Source organism: Oncorhynchus mykiss, chromosome 18, assembly GCF_013265735.2.
Source record: "Oncorhynchus mykiss isolate Arlee chromosome 18, USDA_OmykA_1.1, whole genome shotgun sequence".
In the NCBI taxonomy this organism is placed as follows: Eukaryota; Metazoa; Chordata; class Actinopteri; order Salmoniformes; family Salmonidae; genus Oncorhynchus; species Oncorhynchus mykiss.
Genome location: NC_048582.1, coordinates 31787771 through 31813215, shown reverse-complemented (window position 1 = coordinate 31813215; position 25445 = coordinate 31787771). Strand labels below are relative to the sequence as shown.

Sequence of the window (25445 nt, the reverse complement as noted above, 5' to 3'; positions counted from 1 at the left end):
AAAAGAGGAAAGGAAAGGCAGCTAGGAAAGGGAGTTAGGAAAGGAGGAATTGAAAATCAGAAAGGAGCTAGGAAAGGAAATGAGGAAATTCAGCTAGGAAGGGAAAGGAGGAAAGGGAACTAGGAAAGGAGGAAAGGAAATTAGATGGTATAGGTAATAGTATACGTTTTTTGTGAAAGGCCACTTTTGGTGACAGGCCATGCTATAAGGACTGCAGCTGGATACTTAAGCAATAAGGACTGTTCGCAACGTGCCTGGATACAGCCCTTAGCCATTGTATATTGGCCATATACCACAAACTCCCAAGGTGACTTATTACTATTATCAACTGGTTACCAACATAATTAGAACTGTAAAAATAAATGTTTTGTCATATTCGTGGTATACCACAGCTTTCAGCCAATCAGCATTCAGGGCTCCAACCAAGTGGGTTATAATATATATTTGCTCAGGTTTTAACGGGCATATCCACAGTTGAAACAATATACCGTATACAGTGTTTGTATACATTTATAATGTTTACTAACATTGGAGTAAAACAAGCTTATATTTTAGGTTCCGATGGGAGTGTGACAATTGAACTAAGTCCATGAGGCATTGAAATGTTATATTGTTCAAGAATCAAATACATCATTAACTTATAAATTCTAAATTAATTGTAGCATCTGCATATTGCCCCTTTAATCCATTGTTAGGATGAGTAGAGGTGGCTGACGTCTTCATCTGAAAAAAGTAATACGAGTACAGGTGACTGCCAGCTTGACATCAGTCACCTGTACTCATCCTAACAATGGAATAAATCTTGAGCAAATAATAAATTAATCTCTACCTTTTTTGTTGAGTGCGCCAACTCATTTCTGCCTCGAATTACCGGTAGTCCTTTTGAATGTTTTTCTTGGTAAGCCATTTTGTTTGATTTTTGTCATGGTTGTCGAGAACCCCTTCTTTCTTGCTGTAGCCTGGAGGCCTACATGAATTCTCATGTCGCAGGGCCACAGTCAATTCAATCATTTGAATTTATGTGGCAGATTTCAAGTTCTGATTAACAAAAACATTACTTTATTTTAGCAAAAAAGGGTACAATTTATCAAAAACAATTTAGGTCTGAAACAATTATATATAAAATATTAAGCACAAGTACATGGTGTATAACCAAAACACTATTATATTATGCCCAACCCAAAAATGTGATGGAGGGTGTTGAGTAAAAGTTGGGAAGAGAGGAGGCAAAGGAAATGGATTGAATCAAGGAAGACAACATTAAACAGCAAAATATCATTCTCAGCCCAAACATTTGTCCTCTTTTGATAAACAGAGAAAATGTGCAAAACATAGGCCCTACATACACCAAAAACATGACATGAAATTACAATATTTCCTCACAGGAAATATAAAAATAAACAACACCCCAATGGGCTGTTTGAACAGTTTTTAGGAAGGGTTGTGCATTGCCTCAACACAGTTACCTGTATTTACTGCTGCAGTGATCTCTCGGTTGTCCTCTACCTGGGCCTTTCCTTGGCATGGTAAAGAACAATAACATATACTACCAGTATGGTAAATCACCCCCAAGCCATAAGACTGCTAAATAATCAATTAATTAAACTATCTGCACTGACCCTGCGCACACTCACTAGACTATACATACAAACACTGACTCACACATACACAACATTGACACTCCCATCCAAAACCCACACACATTCACAAAATGTTGATTTGATTCTGATCATGATGTTTCGGTTGTCTTGTATTAGGCTTAACTGTTGTCGTTTAAAAAATAAATCTTGAAGTCTGTAGATCAAATCAGTGGATACTACTAGCTATTCTTGGTTTCCCCCTAACCCCATCTAGGTAGTTACAGCTCAAGAGACTCTCTGAAAGTGGCCAGGGATAGAGTCATTCAACATGAATGATAATTGCTAAGCAAAAACATTGTGGTTCAAATACCCAATGACCTAATGAAAGGTTTTTGTGTATTTTCTCCCAATACAATAGAAACACTCCTAGAAGATTCAAAATGATTTGTGTTTTGCGTCGTCACAATAGTAACATTTATAAGGTACAATTTCCTTTGTTATCAAATGTAAAATACTCATGTGCAAAATAGTTTTGGCACACCAGAGAAAACTGACAAAAAAATAAAGGATGATAAATGTATTCTATCAAATAAATCAATGAAGTTAGAAAGCATTAAGCCAATTAATATGCTCTAGTCTGCACCCAGGATTTTCGAGCAGACCTATTTGATGAGTATTACCTCAAATCTAAGGGTTGTTATTTCTCCTCTCGTAGTTCTTAGTGGTTGCTGTCATTCCAGTTGCATGCTACTGGGGTTGTTAGTATTCACACTGAGGTGGATTTAGTCAATAGTTACATTAAACTGTGGCTAACAGACTCGGCAGAGTGTGAAATAAAAGCAATGGTTTTGTTGCCACTGGTTGGCAGAGGTTTAGTGCCAGTTGTATCAGCTGCCCATTTCACTGTTCCCTGTGCTGGATCCGCTAAAGGATTAATAGGTTCTTGTAATGTTTTTCATTGTATTGTCAATGTTTTATGCTTCACTACTATTGATAACTTTATCATAACTAACTGAGTTTATGTTAGGTTAAAAGGTATTCCATAAATCTTGAGCTATGATCCTTTCTTTTTTATTTCTGCATAGTGTATTTCATGTGATTGTATTTTTGTTGATAATTCTGAAATACAAAATGATCTTGTTTCAAACCAGTATAAAAAAATTTAAAAATTAAACCACTGCTTTATCACATCAAACATAAAAAAATATTCCCAGGTACATTTCAATTTTTTTTAAATAACTCTCCAACACTGACAAAAGATGGTCAAACGGTGCAATGACTTCCGAGTTCAATTTTATATCTTCTACTCCGGCTCTTGTTTCATAGACCTCAGTAATATGGGGATAGACTGACCCCTCCTTTGGGTTTCCACTGATGCAATATCTGTCTCTGTCTTCACTGTTCCAGGCCTGCTGTGGTACCTCTGTGGCTGATGTCCATGGAGGGAGAGCTGATGTGAGTGAAAGACCAGGAGGGTGGAGGAGACACGGCTGTCTTGTGTGGCTGGGCTACCACATGCTGAGCAAGGTGAAATTTCAAGCCTCTTATTTCCCTTTCTTCTCTTGCTGACAGTCAGACATGACGGGTAATAGGTGTCTGTGCTCAATGGGCAAGAGTCTTGTGAGGTAATTTCCTGGTAGTTGTCCTCGCGCTGCAGGCGCTTGCAGCTGGGTGGGGCGGCATTGGGGAAGTCAGAGTCCAACCAGCTAAGCTTGCGCTTCTGATGGAGCAAGAGTGAAGAAAAACAAATGAGATACAAGTCTTACATATTATAGATTGTGTGAGAATCATTATAACAATGATATATTAAACAGCGATAACTAGAGCAGTAAGACACCCACCTTGACTGGCATGCACAGCTGATTTTGGTGCCATCGTGGCGGAAGACTGGGTGTGGGGTTCTGGGTGGCAGCGACAGGGGTCACATGGGGGAACCACATCTTCAGCATCATCTCTACCTGCAGAAGGGTGCGGAGGAATTTCTCTCTGTGGAAAGAGTACTGTCATTAATAACATTTTAACTACGCCATAAATTACTGTTTGCTAGACATACACAAGATGGTTTGGTTTGCTTACCCCATTTCAGGTTTCTGAAGAATACCCAGGATCCTCTGGAGTCTATCGATGGCAACGCTCGACTGGAAACTGCTAAGACCTCTCTCAAATCTCCCTTTCTTGAGTCCATTCAGAAGCTCCAACAGGGGTCTGATAAACCTTTGCAGCTCTGAACACTAGGAGAGAAAGGAAACAGAAAACATACATATCCACTGTCTGATAATGTCTCTGGATGCAAAAATCAGTAACTCAGTATTTTCAAATCAGTCAAAGCAGTCTTTAAACAACAAAACTCACTTTCTGAGCGAAGGCCAGGTCTCCTTGCATGGTCTCCTCTGTGCTTCCCTTTGTGCTTAACTCAGCACTGCCAGGGGAACCCATCATGGATGGGTAGGTGGTGGTGTGAGGAAAGCATTTTGCTTGTCCACTCCCAGCCATGGACCAGTGTAACCTAGGTACTGAGCAGGTCTTGCCACCCCCTGAGCTATCTCCCTCACTTTCGGAGGTGAAGACATCAATGTCTGCCTCGTCCTCAGTCACGTCGCTCTCGCTGAGGAGGAAGCTGGGTGTGGAAGAGCGGGAATCATAGGTCGGCCATTTGGTGGACATGCTCAACAAATGCATCCCTAGAGAAAGTGCGAGAGATCAGTCACAAGGAATATCAGAAATACCTCAGAGTAACTGATGTAGAGTTAATGCTGACCTAGGCATTATAACAAGTGCTGTATGTAGAAAGAAAAAAACTTTAACAGAGTGACAGTCATATCTATCACAATTTAAATTAAAACTATGAATACAAAACAATAACAATGCAAATTTGTGGTTTTTACACCATGCTCCAGAAAACTAGTAGGTGTGTCCCCTAATAAATATTCAAGAAGGAATGCTGTTAGTCACTGATCTTGGGATAAACTCCACCAGCTGTTGCTTTGCTATACATGTGAACATGTGCTGTGTGGGGGTGTGACGTACAAGGTCATGTGGGGTTTGACTGTATGGCTCTAGGATTTTGTCAGCTATTAGTTACATTTCAAACATCCGATCTGACCACTGTAACATCAAACTAACTGATTATCCTAAAACAAAATGACAAAGGCTGCCTTATACACTACATTGTTTCACGCATTACAAAGTTGTGTATGTTCATTGAATGCTTCTCATAAACTCGCTATGCTTTTACTTTCAATTTTAGTCTATACTGTATGAAGCGCTTATATATATAGATAACATACACAGAAACAACTGTAAAGACATTAACTGATTCCAGGTTTGAGGCGTTAGCCATGAAGGAAGGTTCAGACTAGAGGAGGGAAAGCTGATCCTGAACCAACGCATACTTAAGGAACAACCAATAATGATTAGACATTTGGCTTAAATATTGTAGCCAAGAGTGCAGGTTGAAAGTTCAAAGCTAGTTAAAATAGATCTGGGGAAGCAGATATGTATAGAAAAACACAAGTTACAGTTGTCTATAGCCTATGATATATATATTACCTTTTAGGATGAAGTCGATGCGAAGACAATTCAATAAAACAGTCAAATGGATAACTAGTTGAATAACCGGTATTCCTTCTCCAATTGCAATTGTAAGAAGATCTTATTCAAAAACCAATGACCAACACTGATGTTGATGGCGCGCTATAATTGTAGAGTCCTCTGTTCTCAACGTCTCAGTACTGTTTCCTCCTTTCCCTCGTTTTAGATTCCGTTTACCTTTCAAAGTCCTCAGTACAGCGAGGGGTAACATGTGAATCGCTACCATGCGCTGCACGTGCTGAACTGTGTGCTCGGCCGTGGTTGGTTGGCAGATGGTACAAAGCGCTCTCATTGCTTGAGAATATAACCACACAGTGACTACATAAATACTGATTGGCCAGTAACTGTTCCTTGTCATGCATCTCTCACTGTCACGTGTGAGACGTGTGGAGGGCTGTGGCTGTATACTACAGTTGTCAACAAGGAAAAACACGAGGCAGTAACAACACCGGTTATACAGTGTGGCTGATGTGTCTTGTCCTGCATTATCGTAATGTAGGACTGGCTAGTCACTAGACTGCTAACGGTGCTAACGGTTTCGACCCCACGTGGAGAACACCGGACAACAACTGATGTCATCAACTTGGATCAGCCTGATGCACCAAAGCTATATGTATACTGGGACAATTCATAACTGGATTATGGTAGAGTTCTTGGCTGACGACCAACTACTTGACAATAAATACAATGTTGTTCTAGTGAGGTAGGCATGCATATTCTGCATTTGTCCAAAACTGCCATGCACTTATTTCTCCCCAAAATGTCTAATTTTGTGCATCTTTTTTTATTAGTGTAGATAAATTATTCCCTATAATTTCCATTTATTTATATTTTTTGTATGATCCAACCATTCCTAAAACATGTATCATTTGATCTATAAATTAGCAGGCCTAATTAATCAAGCAATTACATTTTCATTGGGAGGTCCTTCTCCAATGTTCTTACAAAGTGTTTAGGAACATATTCAATCATATTCATATCCCCAGTCTGGTGTCCCCACTTGCTTCAAGATGTCAATTATTGTTCCTGTTCCGGAACACTTTGCCTACCCGGTGGGGCAGGGCATCTGAATCAAGTGAACCTAACACCAATAGTGCAAAATTATGGCTATTCTGAGGGCAAAAGGGGGGGGATGCAACTCAATATTATGAATGTGTCCTTAATGTTTTGTACACTCAGTGTATATGTTGCCCACTATCAAAAATCATTGATTCTGACTTACGCCACTTCTATGTTGGAGGTGGTCAGCCGCCATCAGAAAAGCCTGGAGCACCCTGTTTTTTTTGTGGTGTTCTCAGAATGCCTGCACCTGGTGCATTTGGAGGCCAAGCCCAACTGGGTCGACCAGGCTCGGGCTCAGGCTGGGGACGAGCTCCCTCCCTCAGGAGGGGTGTGCCAGCGAGCTGTTAGTCCCTCTACTGGGCCTAGTACCCTTCCCAGGAAGCATGGCTGGAGCCACCCCAGGCAGAGCCCATCTGCTGCCAGTGCTGGACGGGGGCAGGAGTCGGACCGCTGGAATCGCCTTGAACGGAGAGCACATGCCCTGCGTCAGGAGGTTGATAGCTTCTATGGCGACGACAGCTGTTCCCCGTTGGCCAGTGATAGGCTGTTCCTGGGGGACAATGCTGGTACTGTTCACCACCGTGAGTGGGGCTACCAGGCTGAAAGGCCATCAGAAGCTGGCAGCGGGGCTTCATCGTCCCCCAGTGGCTATGAGGAGCCTACTCACTCGGATAGCCACTGCACTGGACATCAAACTGGTGGACAGTGATGACTCTCCATCTGTCCCCATCTCTACTGAGTTCCGCAAGACCTTGCAGGAGAGCTGGGCCTCTGCCAGTGGGCACTTCCAGCAGAGACTGGACCATGGAGTTATGTTGCGGGCGCGGAGTCACTCGGCCTCCGGGAGTACCCGACCATGGACACCATGACAGCTGCCATGGTCCTCCCAGACTGGGAGATTATAGGGCAGAATCCGCGACTGAAGCCAGGAACCCCCCCCCCCCGAGTCTTTGATGCGGACTTGAAAGCCACATATGGGTCCCTCTGCTCTCTTGGCCACCTTACCAATGTGACCATGCTGCTGCAGGCCAACCTGCAGACTCTGTTGCCCTGGCTGCAAGAGGGCACAGAGGAACTCCTTCGGGAAGCGATGGAGTTGTCTCGCCTGCTTTCCCTGCTCCAGAGGGATGTGGCCCGCACCAACGGACGGGCCATGGCGCAGGTGGTTTCCTCCCGGTGCCATCTCTGGCTGGCCCAATCCCATCTGCCAGCTCCTCTCCAGAGCACATTTGCCACTACCCCATCACCCCAGGGCTGATGTTTGGCCTAGGGATTGATGACATTCTGGATTAGACCGATAAGGTTCGTAGGGAATGGGCGACCCTGAGACGGTTCATCCCGACCTCACCAGGCCCTGGGCAAAAAGCAGACGGACGTCGCCACCCACCTTCACCCGAACGACGGTGAGGTCCCTCTCTTGCCCCAGCGCTTCTTGCTGAGGGACAACAGTGGGGAGGGGCACAGCGTGCGGTGGAGCAACAACCTGTCAGCTGTCACCACCATAGGGACGTGCCTGCACTCGGTGCGCCAGAGAGGCGGGCCCCGGCAGGACCCCTGACACACCCTTCCCTGGCCTCGGCCGCTTCTCCCGGTCTCAAAGGGCAAAGTGGGATTCGCATTCAACACTAGATGGCGATACATCAACATCCTATCCTGTGGTGAAGCTTTCCATTTATCATGCACTCAACATACATGTTCTTTATTTTATTGGACAGAACAAGATTAATATTTCATAATCATGTCAACAAATATTGAATTACTACAAATCAGGTAGCTCTGTTTTATAAAAGTCATATCAATGTGGTGGTACTAGATCATGTTGTTTTTATTCCATTACATTTCTTACCTGTGTTTCCAACACAACTCAAAATGACAATATGGAGTGCATTAATGTTACAATATTCATTACACTCAGCTCCGTTTTAATTCCATCAGTTAAGGCCATCTGAATTAAAATCAAATTAATTAATGAATGAAAATCCTTAGAATTTATGAAAAAACATTTTTATTGCCTTTTATTTATTTACTCTTGAATTGAATGTCAATCATCACGTCATCTGAAATTAAATGGAATTTTCCCTATGAGGACACAAACACACAATCATACATTGGGAATGCCTGTTTCCCTCAATTGCTCCTCAGTGATTATTTTCTGTAAAATGAGACAACATTCAGGGGAAACATGAACAATCAAGAGTTTGAAATGATACCAGTCGTCATAACAACAAGGACTAGACGTCCTCACATTTCCCTTTTACCAGAGGACCTTCTCCTTTCTCTAATTTCTCAGCTGGGCCTCTTAGCTTCATAGACTGTGTCCAAAGGGCTGTGGTTAAAAGTAGTGCACTATGTGATTTCAGGCACAACAGTATTCTTGAGGTAGAGATAAGGGGGGGGGGGGGGGGGGGGGGGGGGGTGCTTACCTCTCATTTGAATTCTAATAATATGTTATTGAGCTGCTCTAATGGGAAATCAGAAGTAAATTACATGGGCATGGGGGATGTTTACTAGAATATTTACCACTAGAATATTCTGCAAACAACATAGCCACATGTTTTGGGTTTAATTGTTTTGGTTGGTTGAATATACAGTGTTAGGTTTCCAGGGGTATCAGTTTTGATGCAGACTTGTTGAAATGTTCTTGGCAGGAGGGAGAGGAAGAGAAGAGGAGAGGAGAGGGAGAGGGGTTGTAAGAGGCTGTGGAGGAGAAGGAACCAGTGGGACAGAATTGGTAGGCAATTATCTCTTGACATTTAGAGAGAGAAATGGGCGTCTCATAATTACCTCTGGACATTTGGATAGGGATGGGGCGGGGGGTGAGAGAGAAGAAAACACCATTGTATATACAACCTATATTTATCTTTATTTATTTTCCCTTTTGTACTTTAACTATTTGCACACATCAATCATTACAACACTGTATATAGACATAACATGACATTTGAAATGTCTTTATTCTTTTGGATTTTTTGTGAGTGTAATGTTTACAAATATTTATAAAAAATGTTTTTATTATTATTTATATTTAAATCAGTAAAAGGGAGTGAAGGACTTGTACCGCATTGGCTCTATATTGCATAAACATTTTTGAGAATATTATTTTTGGATTAATTTGTTGATCTATTGTCAATATGAATTTTTTCTCATGCGCTCATTGATAAGAGCCAGTCCATGATAGGAAATATCCTCATATGGATGATTACCATGGGTCATTGATTGACATCACCCAACTCCGGATTTCTTATCTTGGTGTCATATCATTGCCCTCTACACTTCTCTCCTCTTTCTACAGAAGCTAACCCAACCCAGGAGCTAACCCAACCCAATCCATCTGATTTCACATTCCAAAATCTTAATCTTCTTTAGGATGGGATTGTCACGACTTCCACCGAAATCGTTTCCTCTCCTTGTTCGGGTGGCGGTCGGCGTCACCGGTCTTCTAGGCATTGTCGGTCCACTTTTCATTTTCCATTTGTTTGTCTTGTTTTCCTACACACCTGGTTTCCAATTCCCTCACTAATTGTTGTGTATTTAACCCTCTGTTCCCCCCATGTCTTTGTGTGGAATTGTTTGTTGTAAGTGCTTGTACGCTATGTTTACTGGTGCGCGTCGGGTTTTTGTACCCATATTCTGTTGTATTTTTATGCCGTTGGATTTTGGATTAAACTGCTCCAGCTACTACCTAGTTCTGCTCTCCTGCATCTGACCTCCCTGCCACCAGTTACGCACCCCTTTACAGGGATCCTCTTTAACAAACTTGTCCTTTTCAATAGGAGCTACTATATTCCTTTCTTATCTCATTACTCAATTGCCCAAATTATTGATTTGAGGTCCACAACCAGATTTACCCCTTCAAAGTGCAAGCATACTTTCTTAATAAGGCATCTTCTTGCAGTTTGTTAGGCAATAAAAGCCCACTCTATTGAACTTGCAAGATTTAAAAGGTTACACCTACTAAAATTGTATGTAACCTAGCTTACAAAAAGCTATATTATAAAATGTAATAGTAATAGATCTAGCGTCTACATATTTCAGTAGGCTATTTTACGTTAATATACAGTCAAAATTCTAGATTCTTCCACCAATGCTTGAGAAGAAGGAACAGGCACCTGGGTGGAGCGTGCTCATTGGTTCCATGGTCTTTGGTTCCATGGTGGGATTCTTGCTATTCTTGCTTGTTTGGCGTCGCGCTTACGCCAAACAAGACATGAGCCAAAAAAGGGAGTGTGCCGACCAGATTGAATCAACCTCTGAATGAGAGAGAGAGAGGAGGCAGAGGGAGCAAACAGAGAGCACCAAGCAACAGTGCCCAATCTGAGAGACAAAACACAGAAAAATCAGAAGAGCTGCAAACAGTTTATTTTATGGGTCTGCAGAGAACAAAATAATCATGTTGACTATCTTTTTTCTGTAATGAGTGACTACTATAACAAACTATTTACACCGGAAATGGACCGTAGAGTTGCAAACTTCTCTGGGTTGTGGAAAATGAAGACTTCTGAAAACTTTGAAGAACTCCTGAAAGCGCTGGGTGAGTATTTTCACACAGCCACGGGAAGTAAGGGTGCTGAGAGTGCTGCAGAACCCCCTGAAAAATCGGAATTAGGCCTAAAAATATAAATAAAAATGAAATGTGTTATTAAAAATAAAATAAAAATCACAAAAGTAGTGCACTGGGCCTTTTAGTAGTATTAGCAGACCGATATAAAAAAACATTCCGCATCTGGCTTTGGCAAAAAAGGTAGTTGTTTAATAAGGACAGTATCTTGTAGGATTCAATAGTTAGAATTGTCAGAGTTGTTTCCCTGTCCCTTTCTCTGCGATGATCATTTAATGGAATCTAGAAAGAACAAAACCCTGTCCTCAAACATTTACATCAAAAGGTGCAAAGTTATGGGTAAAGACACAAAATATCCACATCAGATTAAATATTTTTCTTGACCAAATAACATGGAAAACAACCACTTTTTGTGCAGTATTAATTTACCATCCTTAGAAACCACTTAATGGAATTGTACTGTACATTACTGTATTGTACAAAGGTCATCTAGCCTTGTACCTGTATACTTCCCATCACAATGAGGAAAAACACTGCACAAAACAGTAACTGAGTACATTGAGACATTAAGTGGTTTGTGATGATGTGGCTCAGTTGGTAGAGCATGGTGCTTGCAATGCTAGGATTGTGGGTCCAATGGGGGACCAGTATGAAAAAGTATGAAAATGTATGCACTCACTACTGTAAATTGCTCTGGATAAGAGTGTCTACTGAAAAGGAATTAATCCACCATTTCAGTTTTCACATAGAAATAAGTCTCATTTGCAACGTATTTCAAGAAAATTGAAAACATACACTGCCATACACTGGCACTTAGAAATGCCCTTGTTTTTGAGAGAAAATCACATTTTTTGTCCATTAAAATAACATAAAATTGATTAGAAATACAGTGTAGACATTGTTAATGTTGTAAATGACTATTGTAGCTGGAAACGGCAGATTTTGTATGGAATATCTACATGGGCGTACAGAGGCCCATTATCAGCAACCATCACTCTTGTGTTCCAATGACACGCTGTGTTAGCTATTCCAAGTTTATAATTTAAAAAGCTAATTGATCATTAGAAAACCCTTTTTCAATTATGTTAGCATAGCTGAAAACTGTTGTCCTGATTAAAGAAGCAATAAAACTGGCCTTCTTTAGACTAGGGGAGTATCTGGAGCATCAGATACTCACCTAGTCTGAAGTCTTCATTTTCCACATCCCAGAGAAAATAGCTTTTCTTTCAAAAACAAGGACATTTTTAAGTGACTCCAAACTTTTGAACGGTAGTGTATATCAAGCAGTGGCGGCTCCTCGGAGTAGGAAGGGGAAGGAAGGGGAGGACCATCCTCCTCAGTGAATTTCATAAAAATAAAACATTTTTTTAAAAATTATACAACTGTCCTAAATATAATCACGGCACCAAATAATTGATTAAAAATACTATGTTGCAAAGAAGGTCTACAGCACTCCTACAGCACGCCTCAACAGCACTCCTCAACAGCACTCTGTAGGGTAGCACCATGGTGTAGCCGGAGGACAACTACCTTCTGTCCTCCATAGACTTACACAGTAATTGTGGCAACTTTCGGAGGACATCCTCCAACATATCAGAGCTCTTGCAGCATGAACTGACATGTTGTCTACCCAATCAAAAGATCAGAGAATTAATCTAGTACTGAAAGCATAAACTACAGTTAGCTATCACTGCAGTGCAGAAAATGTGGTGAGTAGTTGACTCAAAGAGAGAGAAAGCAAATAGTTGAAGACTTTTGAACAAATTAGTTTCTTCCAAAATGAAGGAGAAGCCAGAAAGAAATATATATATATATATATATATATATATATATACAGTGCCTTGCGAAAGTATTCGGCCCCCTTGAACTTTGCGACCTTTTGCCACATTTCAGGCTTCAAACATAAAGATATAAAACTGTATTTTTTTGTGAAGAATCAACAACAAGTGGGACACAATCATGAAGTGGAATGACATTTATTGGATATTTCAAACTTTTTTAACAAATCAAAAACTGAAAAATTGGGCGTGCAAAATTATTCAGCCCCCTTAAGTTAATACTTTGTAGCGCCACCTTTTGCTGCGATTACAGCTGTAAGTCGCTTGGGGTATGTCTCTATCAGTTTTGCACATCGAGAGACTGACATTTTTTCCCATTCCTCCTTGCAAAACAGCTCGAGCTCAGTGAGGTTGGATGGAGAGCATTTGTGAACAGCAGTTTTCAGTTCTTTCCACAGATTCTCGATTGGATTCAGGTCTGGACTTTGACTTGGCCATTCTAACACCTGGATATGTTTATTTTTGAACCATTCCATTGTAGATTTTGCTTTATGTTTTGGATCATTGTCTTGTTGGAAGACAAATCTCCGTCCCAGTCTCAGGTCTTTTGCAGACTCCATCAGGTTTTCTTCCAGAATGGTCCTGTATTTGGCTCCATCCATCTTCCCATCAATTTTAACCATCTTCCCTGTCCCTGCTGAAGAAAAGCAGGCCCAAACCATGATGCTGCCACCACCATGTTTGACAGTGGGGGTGGTGTGTTCAGCTGTGTTGCTTTTACGCCAAACATAACATTTTGCATTGTTGCCAAAAGTTCAATTTTGGTTTCATCTGACCAGAGCACCTTCTTCCACATGTTTGGTGTGTCTCCCAGGTGGCTTGTGGCAAACTTTAACACTTTTTCGAAAATCCTTTTTTTTTTTAGCTGGGGCTTTTCTTTTTACATTTGACTTTGCTTTTTATATTTCTCCTTACCACCACCTACCATTGGAAAGGCACTGAGGTATCAGAATTTAATCTGTCTTTAACACTTTTTATGGATATCTTTAAGAAATGGCTTTCTTCTTGCCACTCTTCCATTAAGGCCAGATTTGTGCAATATACGACTGATTGTTGTCCTATGGACAGAGTCTCCCACCTCAGCTGTAGATCTCTGCAGTTCATCCAGAGTGATCATGGGCCTCTTGGCTGCATCTCTGATCAGTCTTCTCCTTGTATGAGCTGAAAGTTTAGAGGGACGGCCAGGTCTTGGTAGATTTGCAGTGGTCTGATACTCCTTCCATTTCAATATTATCGCTTGCACAGTGCTCCTTGGGATGTTTAAAGCTTGGGAAATCTTTTTGTATCCAAATCCGGCTTTAAACTTCTTCACAACAGTATCTCGGACCTGCCTGGTGTGTTCCTTGTTCTTCATGATGCTCTCTGCGCTTTTAACGGACCTCTGAGACTATCACAGTGCAGGTGCATTTATACGGAGACTTGATTACACACAGGTGGATTGTATTTATCATCATTAGTCATTTAGGTCAACATTGGATCATTCAGAGATCCTCACTGAACTTCTGGAGAGAGTTTGCTGCACTGAAAGTAAAGGGGCTGAATAATTTTGCACGCCCAATTTTTCAGTTTTTGATTTGTTAAAAAAGTTTGAAATATCCAATAAATGTCGTTCCACTTCATGATCGTGTCCCACTTGTTGTTGATTCTTCACAAAAAAATACAGTTTTATATCTTTATGTTTGAAGCCTGAAATGTGGCAAAAGGTCGCAAAGTTCAAGGGGGCCGAATATTTTCGCAAGGCACTGTATATAATGCACTACTTTTCAAAAGCCCCATAGGGCCCTGTTCAAAACTAGTGCACTATGGAGTGAATAGGGTGCCATTTAGGACACACCCAAGGTCTCCATTCTCAATCTACATGATACCTTATTGATCCCTATGACCAGGTGTGAACGTGTTTGTCAGGAAGATAGCCGTGGCTGCAGCCTCCAGACCTGCAGTAGAGATCACCCAGCAGGGAGAGAGCCTCTCCATCCAGACCTCCACCAGCGTACGCACCACCCATGTCTCCTTCACCGTGGGACAGCCCTTCAATGAGGACACAGTGGACGGACGCCCTTGCACCGTAACACTCCATTTCCACATTCTTCATCTCTACATATGTTGCATGAAATATTTAGGTTATTACTGTACGTGCATATTTTGCCAGGACTCAGTGTATGGAATCATGGGTCTGTATAAGCATGCGGGGGAAAAAAATCTGTGTGTAACTTGACATTTGTTCTATGTGATGGTTTAGTATTCTCGTTTTCTTTATGGTTTGTGGAGGGCAGCAAACATAACGCCTAACAGACTTGAAGAAGCAGTAACATGCCGCAACAGTACTTAGTACCAAATGAGAAGCCTCAGGGTCACACACAGATCTACTGTGTTTATCTAACCACTTCACTACAACATGCAGTGTCACTTATTAAATCCTTGCATGGCCTTCTTCTTATGTCCTCCAGAGTACCCCTCGCTGGGAGACAGATAGCAAGATCAGCTGTGAGCAGACCTTGCAGAAAGGGGAGGGCCCTAAGACTGCCTGGACCCGTGAAGTGACCAATGATGGTGAACTCATTTTGGTAAAGCATACATTTTTATTGCCTACAAACAGTGATCCTTTAAGTGTGTTTGGGGGGAAAGTATGTGTTTGATTTATCTGAGTTTTGTATTAATTTTGTTGTCATTTTCTTTCAGACAATGAGCGCTGGGGATGTTGTGTGCACCAGAGTATATCAACGAGAATGAAAGACTTAAGACTGTCAAACATTTCAATTTTTCTTATCTACCTGCTCCTTTTGCTTATTTAATCTTCCAGTCATTCAGATTGTGGTTAACAAGACGTCAGTTGTATGTGTTTTGTCAGACAGAGTTTGGTTGTTGTGAAAGCCTTGTGCCAGTTTATTTTCATGTATAATGTTCTCGTAATAGCATGTAATGGCTTTGTAGTGTTATCATTGTTCCTCCCCAACTAAAGCTGTATTTATTCTCAGTATACCGCATGAAAACCCTATCTGTATCCTCAAACTGTGTTGTTAAAATTGACCATGTATTTCCAAAACCTGATTTTATTAGCTTTGTCAAACGGATTTAAACCAAGACCTTGTCCCTCACCGCTGTTCTGTCTTTGTCTCTCCATACCACCTCCTTCCTACTTCTCCTTTCCTCCTGCCTATGATCTTTGTATGCATCCCTCCCTTGTTTTTCGTCCCTCTCGGCAACTTGCCCTCTTCTTCTCTCCTCCACACCCTTTCCTCTCAATCCTCCTTGTCCTCTATGTGCTCTCTTTCCTCATCCCTCACCATTTGTCCATTTAGAATTTTAAAACTCCCAAAGAGAATCCATATTTTATGAACACCACTGTGTCTGAAAGACATTTGGCAAGAACAAGGGGAAAAACTGGGAGTGGTAGGGAAAGAGTGAGTGAGGGACTATAAGAAAATAATTTCATATTGAGAACGGTACTATTTCCTTAGCTTTCCTTCCCAGCTGTACCTAATTACAGTATGAGCTCAATAAAAGGTTCCCCACCCCCTCTTCCCTGGACTCGGCCCGCACCCATTTACAAAAGGTAAAATTACTGCCTCTGATTTGTGTGAGGACACTTTGCTCTCCCACTCTCCCACACACCTCTGAACTGGACAGCCAAAACAAAATACAGTCACACCTAAATTAGCACTCATACTTGGGAGGACGGATGCTGTTAGAAAATAATGGATTGAGGAATGGATTGAACAGACTCCAGAATCCAGCTTGCTGTGAAATACAGTGCAGGGTCTCTCATGCACTTCCCGAGGAGAGAGAGCACTTACTCGATCAATAGGAAGTGATTTTGCTGTCCAGATTATCAGACGGTGTGCTAAGGGTCCCAAAAGTAGTGCACTATGTAGGGAATAGAGTACCATTTTGGAACCAAAAATTGCCCAGTTCACTCAATCTCTCCTCGTTACCGAGGTCACTTTCCACACAACGATTGTGTCAGCTCATTCCATAGGCTATGATGTCATGGGGCCACAAATCTCTTGATTCGCCATGGAATGCAGTGGTTTTAAGACCAGGCTGGAGGCACCCGACTCCAAGGCTGCATCCCAAATAGCACTCTATTCCCTAGTAGCACACTACTTTTGACTAACTCCATAGGCTCTGGTCAATAGTAGTGCACCATATAGGGAGTAGGGTGCCATTTGGGATAGGTCCCAACTCTAGACAAGCCATCTGGACCACTCATACAGACTATTACAAATGAATCACTATGGACAAACACAGAGGTACTGGATATTAACATGGGAGCAGACTCAAACAAGCAATTACAGATCTAACGCTGTAAAATCTGTGTCCAAAATAGCACCCTATTCCCTACATAATGCATAACTTTTAACTAAACCCACTGGGCACAGACGTAAATTCAACGTCTATTCCATTTTGGTCCAACATCATTTCATTGAAATGACGTTGAAATAACTTTGATTCAACCAGTGTGCCCAGTGGGAAGCCTTATGGGCCCTGGTCAAAAGTAGTGCACTAAATAGGGAATAGGGCAGTAGCGGTGAGTGGGGAAAATCACTGGGGAAGCCAAGCCAGGGAAAAAAAGCCATATTACAACCTATGTGTTGTGATAATTGCATTGTTTGCTTTATAACCTGTTAGTTCATATGCCTTGACACCGTGATATATAGGCCTAAGGCCAAGACCATAAGAAGACACAGTGGCAGAATAAATTCAGCCACACCTTTGTTTCATCACAAAACCGGAGTGCAACATCAGTCCGGTGAAGTCCACAAAACATATTGCATGTAACAAACAGTTACATGACCTACAGTATGATCAAACAAGTTAATGTTTCAGACATTTTCGGACTACAAAACTACTATTGATTTAGAACCACGGAGAGTTAACAAAAGTCGCAAAGAAAAAACTGTCAGTGTCTCCACTATTCCAGCACCATTTCAACATTATCTAATCACCTATGCTTAGTCTAATACAGTGACAACTAAAATATACCAAAAACGATTTAGTTCAATCAGCATAAGCTAAATATGATGTGGCTGTCCATGGTGATGCTTTATGTATGTATGTATGTATGTGTGTGTGTGTGCAAGTGGAAAAACATGTTGACTCACCCCACAAAATGCCAATGCCATCCTCTTTCATGTTGTCTAAATGGTCTCGGATTCTCTAATACACGCTTTTAGTTTTTGTTGTCTTCGGCTACCTGGCTAAAATGATAGCTCGCTAGTCAATTAGTTAACAGGCCAGCTATTTAACATTAGCCTAATGTTGAATTTCCATCCTCTTAAGGCCAGGGGCACAATGTATGAATTTATGGTTGGATCAAAATCATCGTTATAATCATTGGCCAGTGCGGAGAATTAAGTAAAATTACATCCATGGCTAATTTAGGAAAGGGACAAATTTAGCTCGCTAGCTAGCCACCGGAGGACAAGGACACAATAGGATGCAACAATTCAGTTTTTTCTGTCAATGACGTTTGGCTTCTAATGTGATGTGATTGGTCTGAAGCCAAATCCAAACTGCCTCCCCTTGACTTTTATTTGGTGCGCCAGGACAATTCACAGCTGAATTCACTCAGTTTAGCTCAACGCTGATTGGCTATTATTTTATATATTTGTTTTATCATGGGAAGCCAAATGCTTACTGGCTTCCCTTGCATTCAATGTTACAGGCATACTCTTTTTGACCAGCAGGCTGGGCTACACATACAGAGACAGCTTTTTTGATCGCTTGGTTGCTTTCACTGGTGAGATACAGTGCATTCAGAAAAGTATTCAGACCCCTTGACTTTTTCCACATTTTATTACTTTACAGCCTTATTCTAAAATGGATTAAATATATTTTTTCTCTCATCAATCTATCTACACACAATACCCCATAAGGTCAAAAATACCCCATAACGGCAAGGCAAAAACATGATTTCTTTGTATCTTTTTTTCTTAAATAAAAAAATCACATTTACGTAAGTATTCAGACCCTTTACTCAGTACTTTGTTGAAGCACCTTGGGCAGTGACTACAGCCTCGAGTATTCTTGGGTATGATGCGATAAGCTTAGTACACCTGATTTTGGGGAGTTTCTTCCATTCTTCTCTGCAGATCCTTTCAAGCTCTGTCAGGCTGGATGGGGAGCATCGCTGCACAGCTATTTTCAGGTCTCTCCAGAGGTGCAAGTCCTGGCTCTGGCTGGGTCACGTAAGGACATTCAGAGACTTGTTCCGAAGCCTTTACAATGTGAGCTGGCTTGGCTGTGTGCTTAGGCTCGTTGTCCTGTTGGAAGGTGAACCTTTGCCTCAGTCTGAGTTCCTGAGCTCTCTGGAGCAGACTATGCTCTGTTTATCTTTCCCTCGATCCTGACTAGTCTCCCAGTCCCTGCCGCTGAAAAACATCCACACAGCATGATGCTGCCATGACCATAAGGATGGTGCCAGGTTTCCTTCAGACTTGATGCTTGGCATTCAGGCCAAATATTTCAGTCTTGTTTCTCATGGTCTGAGAGTCCTTTAGGTGCCTTTTGGCAAACTCCAAGCGGGCTGTCATGTGCCTTTTACTGAGGAGTCGCTTCCGTCTGGCCACTCTACCATAAAATACTGATTAGTGGAGTGCTGCAGAGATGGTTGTCCTTCTGAAAGGTTCTCCCATCTCCAAAGAGGTACTCTGTAGCTCTGTCAGAGTGACCATCAGGTTCTTGGTCACCTCCCCGACCAAGACCCTTCTTCCCCAATTGCTCAGTTTAGCCGGGCGGCCAGCTTTAGGAAGAGTCTTGGTGGTTCCAAACTTCTTCCATTTAAGAATGATGGAGGCCACTGTGCTCTTGGGGACCTTCAATGCTGCAGATTTTTTTTGGTACTCTTCCCTAGATCTGTTCCTCAACACAATCCTGTCTCGGAGCTCTACAGACATTTATTTTGACCTCCTGGCTTGGTTTTTGCTCATGCACTGTCAATAGTGGGACCTTATATAGACAGGTATGTGCCTTTCCAAATCATGTCCAATCAATTGAATTTACCACAGGTGGACTAGAATCAAGTTGTAGAAACATCTCAAGGATGATCAATGGAAACAGGATGCACCTGAGCTCAATTTCGAGTCTCATAGCAAAGTGTCTGAATAGTTAAGTAAATAAGGTATCTTTTTTTTATACATTTGCAGTTATGGTGTTTGGTGTGTAGATGGATGATGATTTTTTTTTTCAATTTAATCCATTTTAGAATAAGACTGTAACGTATCAAAATGTGGAAAAAGTCAAGGGGTCTGAATACTTTCTGAATGCATTCAGCCTCTTGCGAATCGAAGGAAATTTATGAAACACAAAGTGTTGAAAGATACAAAGTAATGTATGATTTTTTTCTATTTTTTGGGGTACATTTTTGGGACACTGCCTATGATGTCTTTGCTAGAATTTCTTGACCTGCTGCCACCCTACATAATTTGGTGGAAAAGCCTTGCATGTACAGTTGAAGTCGGACGTTTACATACACTAGGTTGGAATCATTAAAACTCGTTTTTCAACCACTCCACATTTCTCGTTAACAAACTATAGTTTTGGCAAGTCGGTTAGGACATCTACTTTGTGCATGACACAAGTCATTTTTCCAACAAATGTTAACAGACAGATTATTTCACTTATAACTCACTGTGTCACAATTCCAGTGGTTCAGAAGTTTACATACAATAAATACATTGACTGGGCCTTTAAACAGCTTGGAAAATTCCAGAAAATTATGTCATGGCTTTAGAAGCTTCTGATAGGCTAATTGACATAATTTGAGTCAATTGGATGTGTACCTGTGGATGTATTTCAAGGCCTGCCTTCAAAATCAGTGCATCTTTGTTGACATCATGGGGAAATCAAAAGAAATCAGCCAAAACCTCAGAAAAAAATTGTAGACCTCCACAAGTCTGGTTCATCCTTGGGAGCAATTTCCAAATGTCTGAAGGTACCACGTTCATCTGTACAACAATAGTACGCAAGTATAAACACCATGGGACCACGCAGCCGTCAAACCACTCAGGAAGGAGACGCATTCGGTCTCCTAGAGATTAACGTACCTTGGTGAGAAAAGTGCAAATCAATCCCAGAACAACAGCAAAGGACCTTGTGAAAATGCTGGAGGAAACAGGTGCAAAAATATCTATATCCACAGTAAACCGAGTCCTATATCGACATAACCTGAAAGGCCGCTCGGCAAGGAAGAAGCCACTGCTCCAAAAACATCATAAAAAAGCCAGACTACGGTTTACAACTGCACATGGGGACAAAGATTGTACTTTTTGGAGAAATTACCTCTGGTCTGATGAAACAAAAATAGAACTGTTTGGCCATAATTACCATTGTTATGTTTGGAGGAAAAAGGGGGAGGCTTGAAAGCCGAAGAACACCATCCCAACCGTGAAGCACGAGGGTGGCAGCATCATGTTGTGGGGGTGCTTTGCTGCAGGAGGGATTGGTGCACTTCATAAAATAGATGGCATCATGGAGGAAGGAAAAGTATGTGGATATATTGAAGCAACATCTCAAGACATCAGTCAGGAAGTTAAAGCTTGATCGCAAATGGGTCTTCCAAATGGACAATGAACTCAAACATACTTCCAAAGTTGTGACAAAATGGCTTAAGGACAACAAAGTAAAGGTATTGGAGAGGCCATCACAAAGCCCTGACCTCAATCCTGTAAAAAATATGTGGGCAGAACTGAAAAAGCGTGTGCGAGCAAGGAGGCCTACAAACCTGACTCAGTTACACCAGCTCTGTCAGGAGGAATGGGCCAAAATTCACCCAACTTATTGTGGGAAGCTTGTGGAAGGCTACCTGAAACATTTGACCCAAGTTAAACAATGTAAAGGCAATGCTACTGTCACGCCCTGACCTTAGAGAGACTTTTTATTTCTCTATTTGGTTAGGTCAGGGTGTGATTTGGGTGGGCATTCTAGTTTTTCTATTTCTTTGTTTGCCGGGTATGGTTCCCAATCAGAGGCAGCTGTCTATTGTTGTCTCTGATTGGGGATCATACTTAGGCAGCCTTTTTTCCACCTTTAGTTGTGGGATCTTGTTTGTGTGTAGTTACTTTCTGCACTGCATGTAGCGGCTGGTTGTAGTTTGTTATTTTTGTTTCGTGTTCATCTAATAAAATCATGTACGCTTACCACTCTGCACCTTGGTCTAATCCATCTCTAAACGATTGTGACAGCTACCAAATACTAATTGAGTGTATGTTAACTTCTGACCCAATGGGAATGTGATGAAAGAAAGAAAAATCTGAAATAAATCATTCTCTCTGCTATTATTCTGACATTTCAGAACTGCCACCATACCCCTACACAGCACAGGCCTACCTCCGTGTCAGTGAAGGGCTGTTAAATATAACTCGAATTGAGGGGGTATACCATAGGCCTTCCTTTTATTAAAGAAAATGTCAAAAAGCAGATGCCTACCCCTTGTTAGCTTAGAAGATTTTGAAGAAAATAAAATGGATCTGATTATATAAATTGATCTATAACAATGCTTTGGTCAGCAATGCTTTATGCTAGAAACACGGTGTAAAATACCCAGGAAAGACGTGACTCGGATGGATATGGGGATATCATTGTTTAATTTCTTTGATATTCCGAGGCGGACTTTTCTTGGGCAGAAATCAATTGCTTAAGCTATTCAATTTCTGTACAATAGAATATGTTTAAACCCAGACAGCTTATAAGGGCACAAGGCGAGACCTAGATGCAGAATGGTCAGGCAGGCGGGTACAGAGTCCAGAAAACGGGCAAGGGTCAAAACCAGGAGGACTAGTAAAAGAGAATAGAAAAAAGGCAGGAGCACGGGGAAAACCACGCTGGTTGACTTGGAACAAACAAGACGAACTGGCACCGAAAGACAGGAAACAGCGATAAATACACCAGGGATAACAAGTGACACCTGGAGGGGGTGGAGACAATAACAACGACAGGTGAAACTGATCAGGGTGTGACACAGCTTTTAGTGAAACACTTGTGACCTACCCTCATTGGGTTAAGCCATTGAAGAAGAGTAGCCAGCAGTTAAAGCTGACATTTTTCTGTGTTGGTAGGCCTACTCTGTCTGGGGTGGAAAGGTTGGCCTAACTTATGAAAGTACCATGCTCAGATTCATAATGAAGTCTTTAATTATTTGCAAACAGGGACAGCTTAGATGCAAACAAGACACACTGACTTGGCATTGGAGAAATATGTTAAGATGAACACATAGGCATATCTATTTATCCATCCATTTTTAGCCTTTAATTTTGGTAATGTATTAAAAAGAGATTCCGCTAATATGTAGAATTACGTAGAATTGCATGACATTTTTATAAAAAGCTAAAAAGATGATAGTTTCATGCAATACCTTTATTATATAGGAGATCTTTCCTCCCCTGCTCTTGTCCACGGCAGAGTATGTGAGCAGAGTTGAGCGGTTGGAAACCCCTCCCATCACTCACGGAGCTGTGCTTAGCAACAGTGCTCCATGTTTTTACTACCACTCTGATAAAAAAACGCTCCAAGCTCACAGGAACAACACTCCTGCTCCAAATTCGCTACATTCATTGAAATCACAATTGAATCAACATCCATCTATTTTTGTGACTACCTGGACCTACCAATTGGTTTTAAAGTATTGAAACGAAACCATATGGATTTGAATGAAAAGTATTTGGATAAACATGAAAAGGTTCATGTAAGAAGCGAACATAATTTCAGAATACATGTCATATTAAACAGCATATAAACACTCAAAATAGGTCAGGAACCAGACAGGGAGCCTAACAAAGAACGAAATTTAATTATTTAGGCTATATTATTTCAATTATTTCAAGGCTAGAGCCTACAAAGAAATACATTGAAGCATTTGCGAGTACGAGATATAACTGTCCAGAATCGGCCTAAGTACATCGGGCCGTTTCAGTCTACCGGAATTCAGCCGACTTTGCCGGCATTTTACCAGAATCCCCCAGAAGCGGCCCAATGCAAATTTAAATAAATGTATACAAAATTACCCTATTTAGTATTTTAAAATATGACTATTATACATTTTATATATACAAATTATACCCATCCACAAAAAAATAAACATTTTGTGTCGGAGGAAATACAATACACCTGGTTGACCGTCTCAGCGTGCCTGGCCCGCCACAGGAGTCGTTACAGCGCGATGGGACAAGGACATCCAGGCAGGCTAAACCCTTCCATAAGTAATACCTCCGAAGGCGAACCTTGACTCGGGCCACATGATGTCAGCTGAGTCTGACCGAGTGCCCCGACTCTCAGCTGGAATCGGGCCAGATGCACTGTGCTAGCTGGGGATGGCCTGAAGAGCAGGCCAGCAGTGGAGAATATCCTCTCCACACTTGCAGAGCCACTGGGGATGCTAAACATGCATTTGGCCACTCTTGCCAGGCTGGGCAGTAATGCAGAGTTGTTTTTTATTTTTCTATAGGTAGGCCTAAAGGTTTTCTGGCAAAGTAACCCAATCAAAACGGAAAGCTCCTTGAACGTGGGAATATGGCAGGCCTATTGGGCCAAAATCAATTATGGCCTATTTTAAAGACAATAGAACAAAAATGAACGAAACGTTTAAGAGATCTGATTTGTTGTTTATAAACACTTTGCTATGATGACACATTTAGTCATCTATCCACCTCGTTCCTTACTTTTAGCATGTGCACGTAGTAAGTACACCATCATACTTTTGGGATAAGTGTATTTTCAGATTTCACATTGATTCTTTAGTTGTGGATTTTTTATGTAGCCAGTGTGTAACAACTGCCATATCCTGCACGTAGAACAATGCCATCCGGTCTATAACCTAACAGTTTAGTACCATACCAGAAGGTGGCATCCAAACCTTACACATAACAGTGGACACGACATCACTGCACTCCCTCTCTTGCTGTTGGTCCTCATCTTTGTAAGTCACCTTGATTTAGCACCTGTGTGTTTTATCAGTTTCTGTATGAAAATATTTAGCAAACTCCATGACAGTAGCTAAAGCATGGAGCTATTAGTAGCACACAAGTAGACTACAAATGCATGCTGGGGAGGGCATGCCCTGAGCTCCTATTGGAGCAGGCGAGAAGGCCGAAGCTCCAGCCTTTGGGAATCTCACTCCATGCTTCAGTCAAATTGGCCAAGCTCAGCTCCTCACTCTGCTCCAAACTCCGCTCACATGCTTTGGTCCAGGTGGTCTGTGCACTCACAAGCTTCTGGCCTGCAGCCATGTGTGCTAGTAAAATTACGGTGTTACCATACCGCGTTGCCATGTAATGCTCACAAGATGAAGAACAGTTTCTAATCCTGCATATCTAAGGCTCTAGTCTGTCCAATAAGTGATAGTAAACGTAGACATGTTCTCTGCTATCCACTTAGTTTTAATTATTATTTTGGGTATAGGGGAGAGTCACTTTTTAAAAAAGTTTTCAGGGAGGGTTCAGGTCAAATATATTTTGCTGAAGGGAGGGCCATCCATTTTCATTTCAGAGGTCCGATTTTGTCCATATAACCCTGATTATAAATACCGTACACTCCCTTGAGAAAAAACACTTTATACCGGAGTTGTGCCTGTTGTCAATATAACGGATAATCTGCCCTCCCATTGGCTAGAATGGTCCAACCTGATCTTGCCTCCTCCCGACTGCCTTCCATTTTTGATTACATTTATCTTCATTGTTACAGCTGCCACTTGAGTGTCTGGTCAATATAACGGATAATCTTTCACTCTGGTTACTAGATAATCGAATGCCACCAGGTAAACAATGCCCCCATTAGGCAGAAAGTGTTATATTAAGGAGTGGGACTCATGTCCCTGGCTGGCTG

At 41.6% G+C, this 25445-nt stretch overlaps 2 protein-coding genes across 2 annotated transcripts; one reads left to right on the top strand and one right to left on the bottom strand.

The window, feature by feature from the left end:
* Nucleotides 1-1029: 1029 nt before the first annotated feature.
* Nucleotides 1030-5447, bottom strand: LOC110496017. Its single transcript, XM_021571632.2, has 5 exons — nt 5130-5447; nt 3933-4261; nt 3657-3811; nt 3422-3566; nt 1030-3300 (listed from the first exon to the last, which is right to left on the bottom strand). The coding sequence occupies exons 2-5, from the start codon at nt 4257-4259 to the stop codon at nt 2884-2886; spliced, it is 1044 nt and encodes a 347-aa protein (XP_021427307.2). The 5' UTR covers nt 4260-4261; nt 5130-5447; the 3' UTR covers nt 1030-2883.
* A 4950-nt stretch (nt 5448-10397) lies between these two features.
* On the top strand, nt 10398-16148 carry LOC110496016 (cellular retinoic acid-binding protein 2). Its single transcript, XM_021571631.2, has 4 exons — nt 10398-10764; nt 14516-14694; nt 15077-15193; nt 15309-16148. The coding sequence occupies exons 1-4, from the start codon at nt 10488-10490 to the stop codon at nt 15357-15359; spliced, it is 624 nt and encodes a 207-aa protein (XP_021427306.1). The 5' UTR covers nt 10398-10487; the 3' UTR covers nt 15360-16148.
* Nucleotides 16149-25445: the final 9297 nt, after the last annotated feature.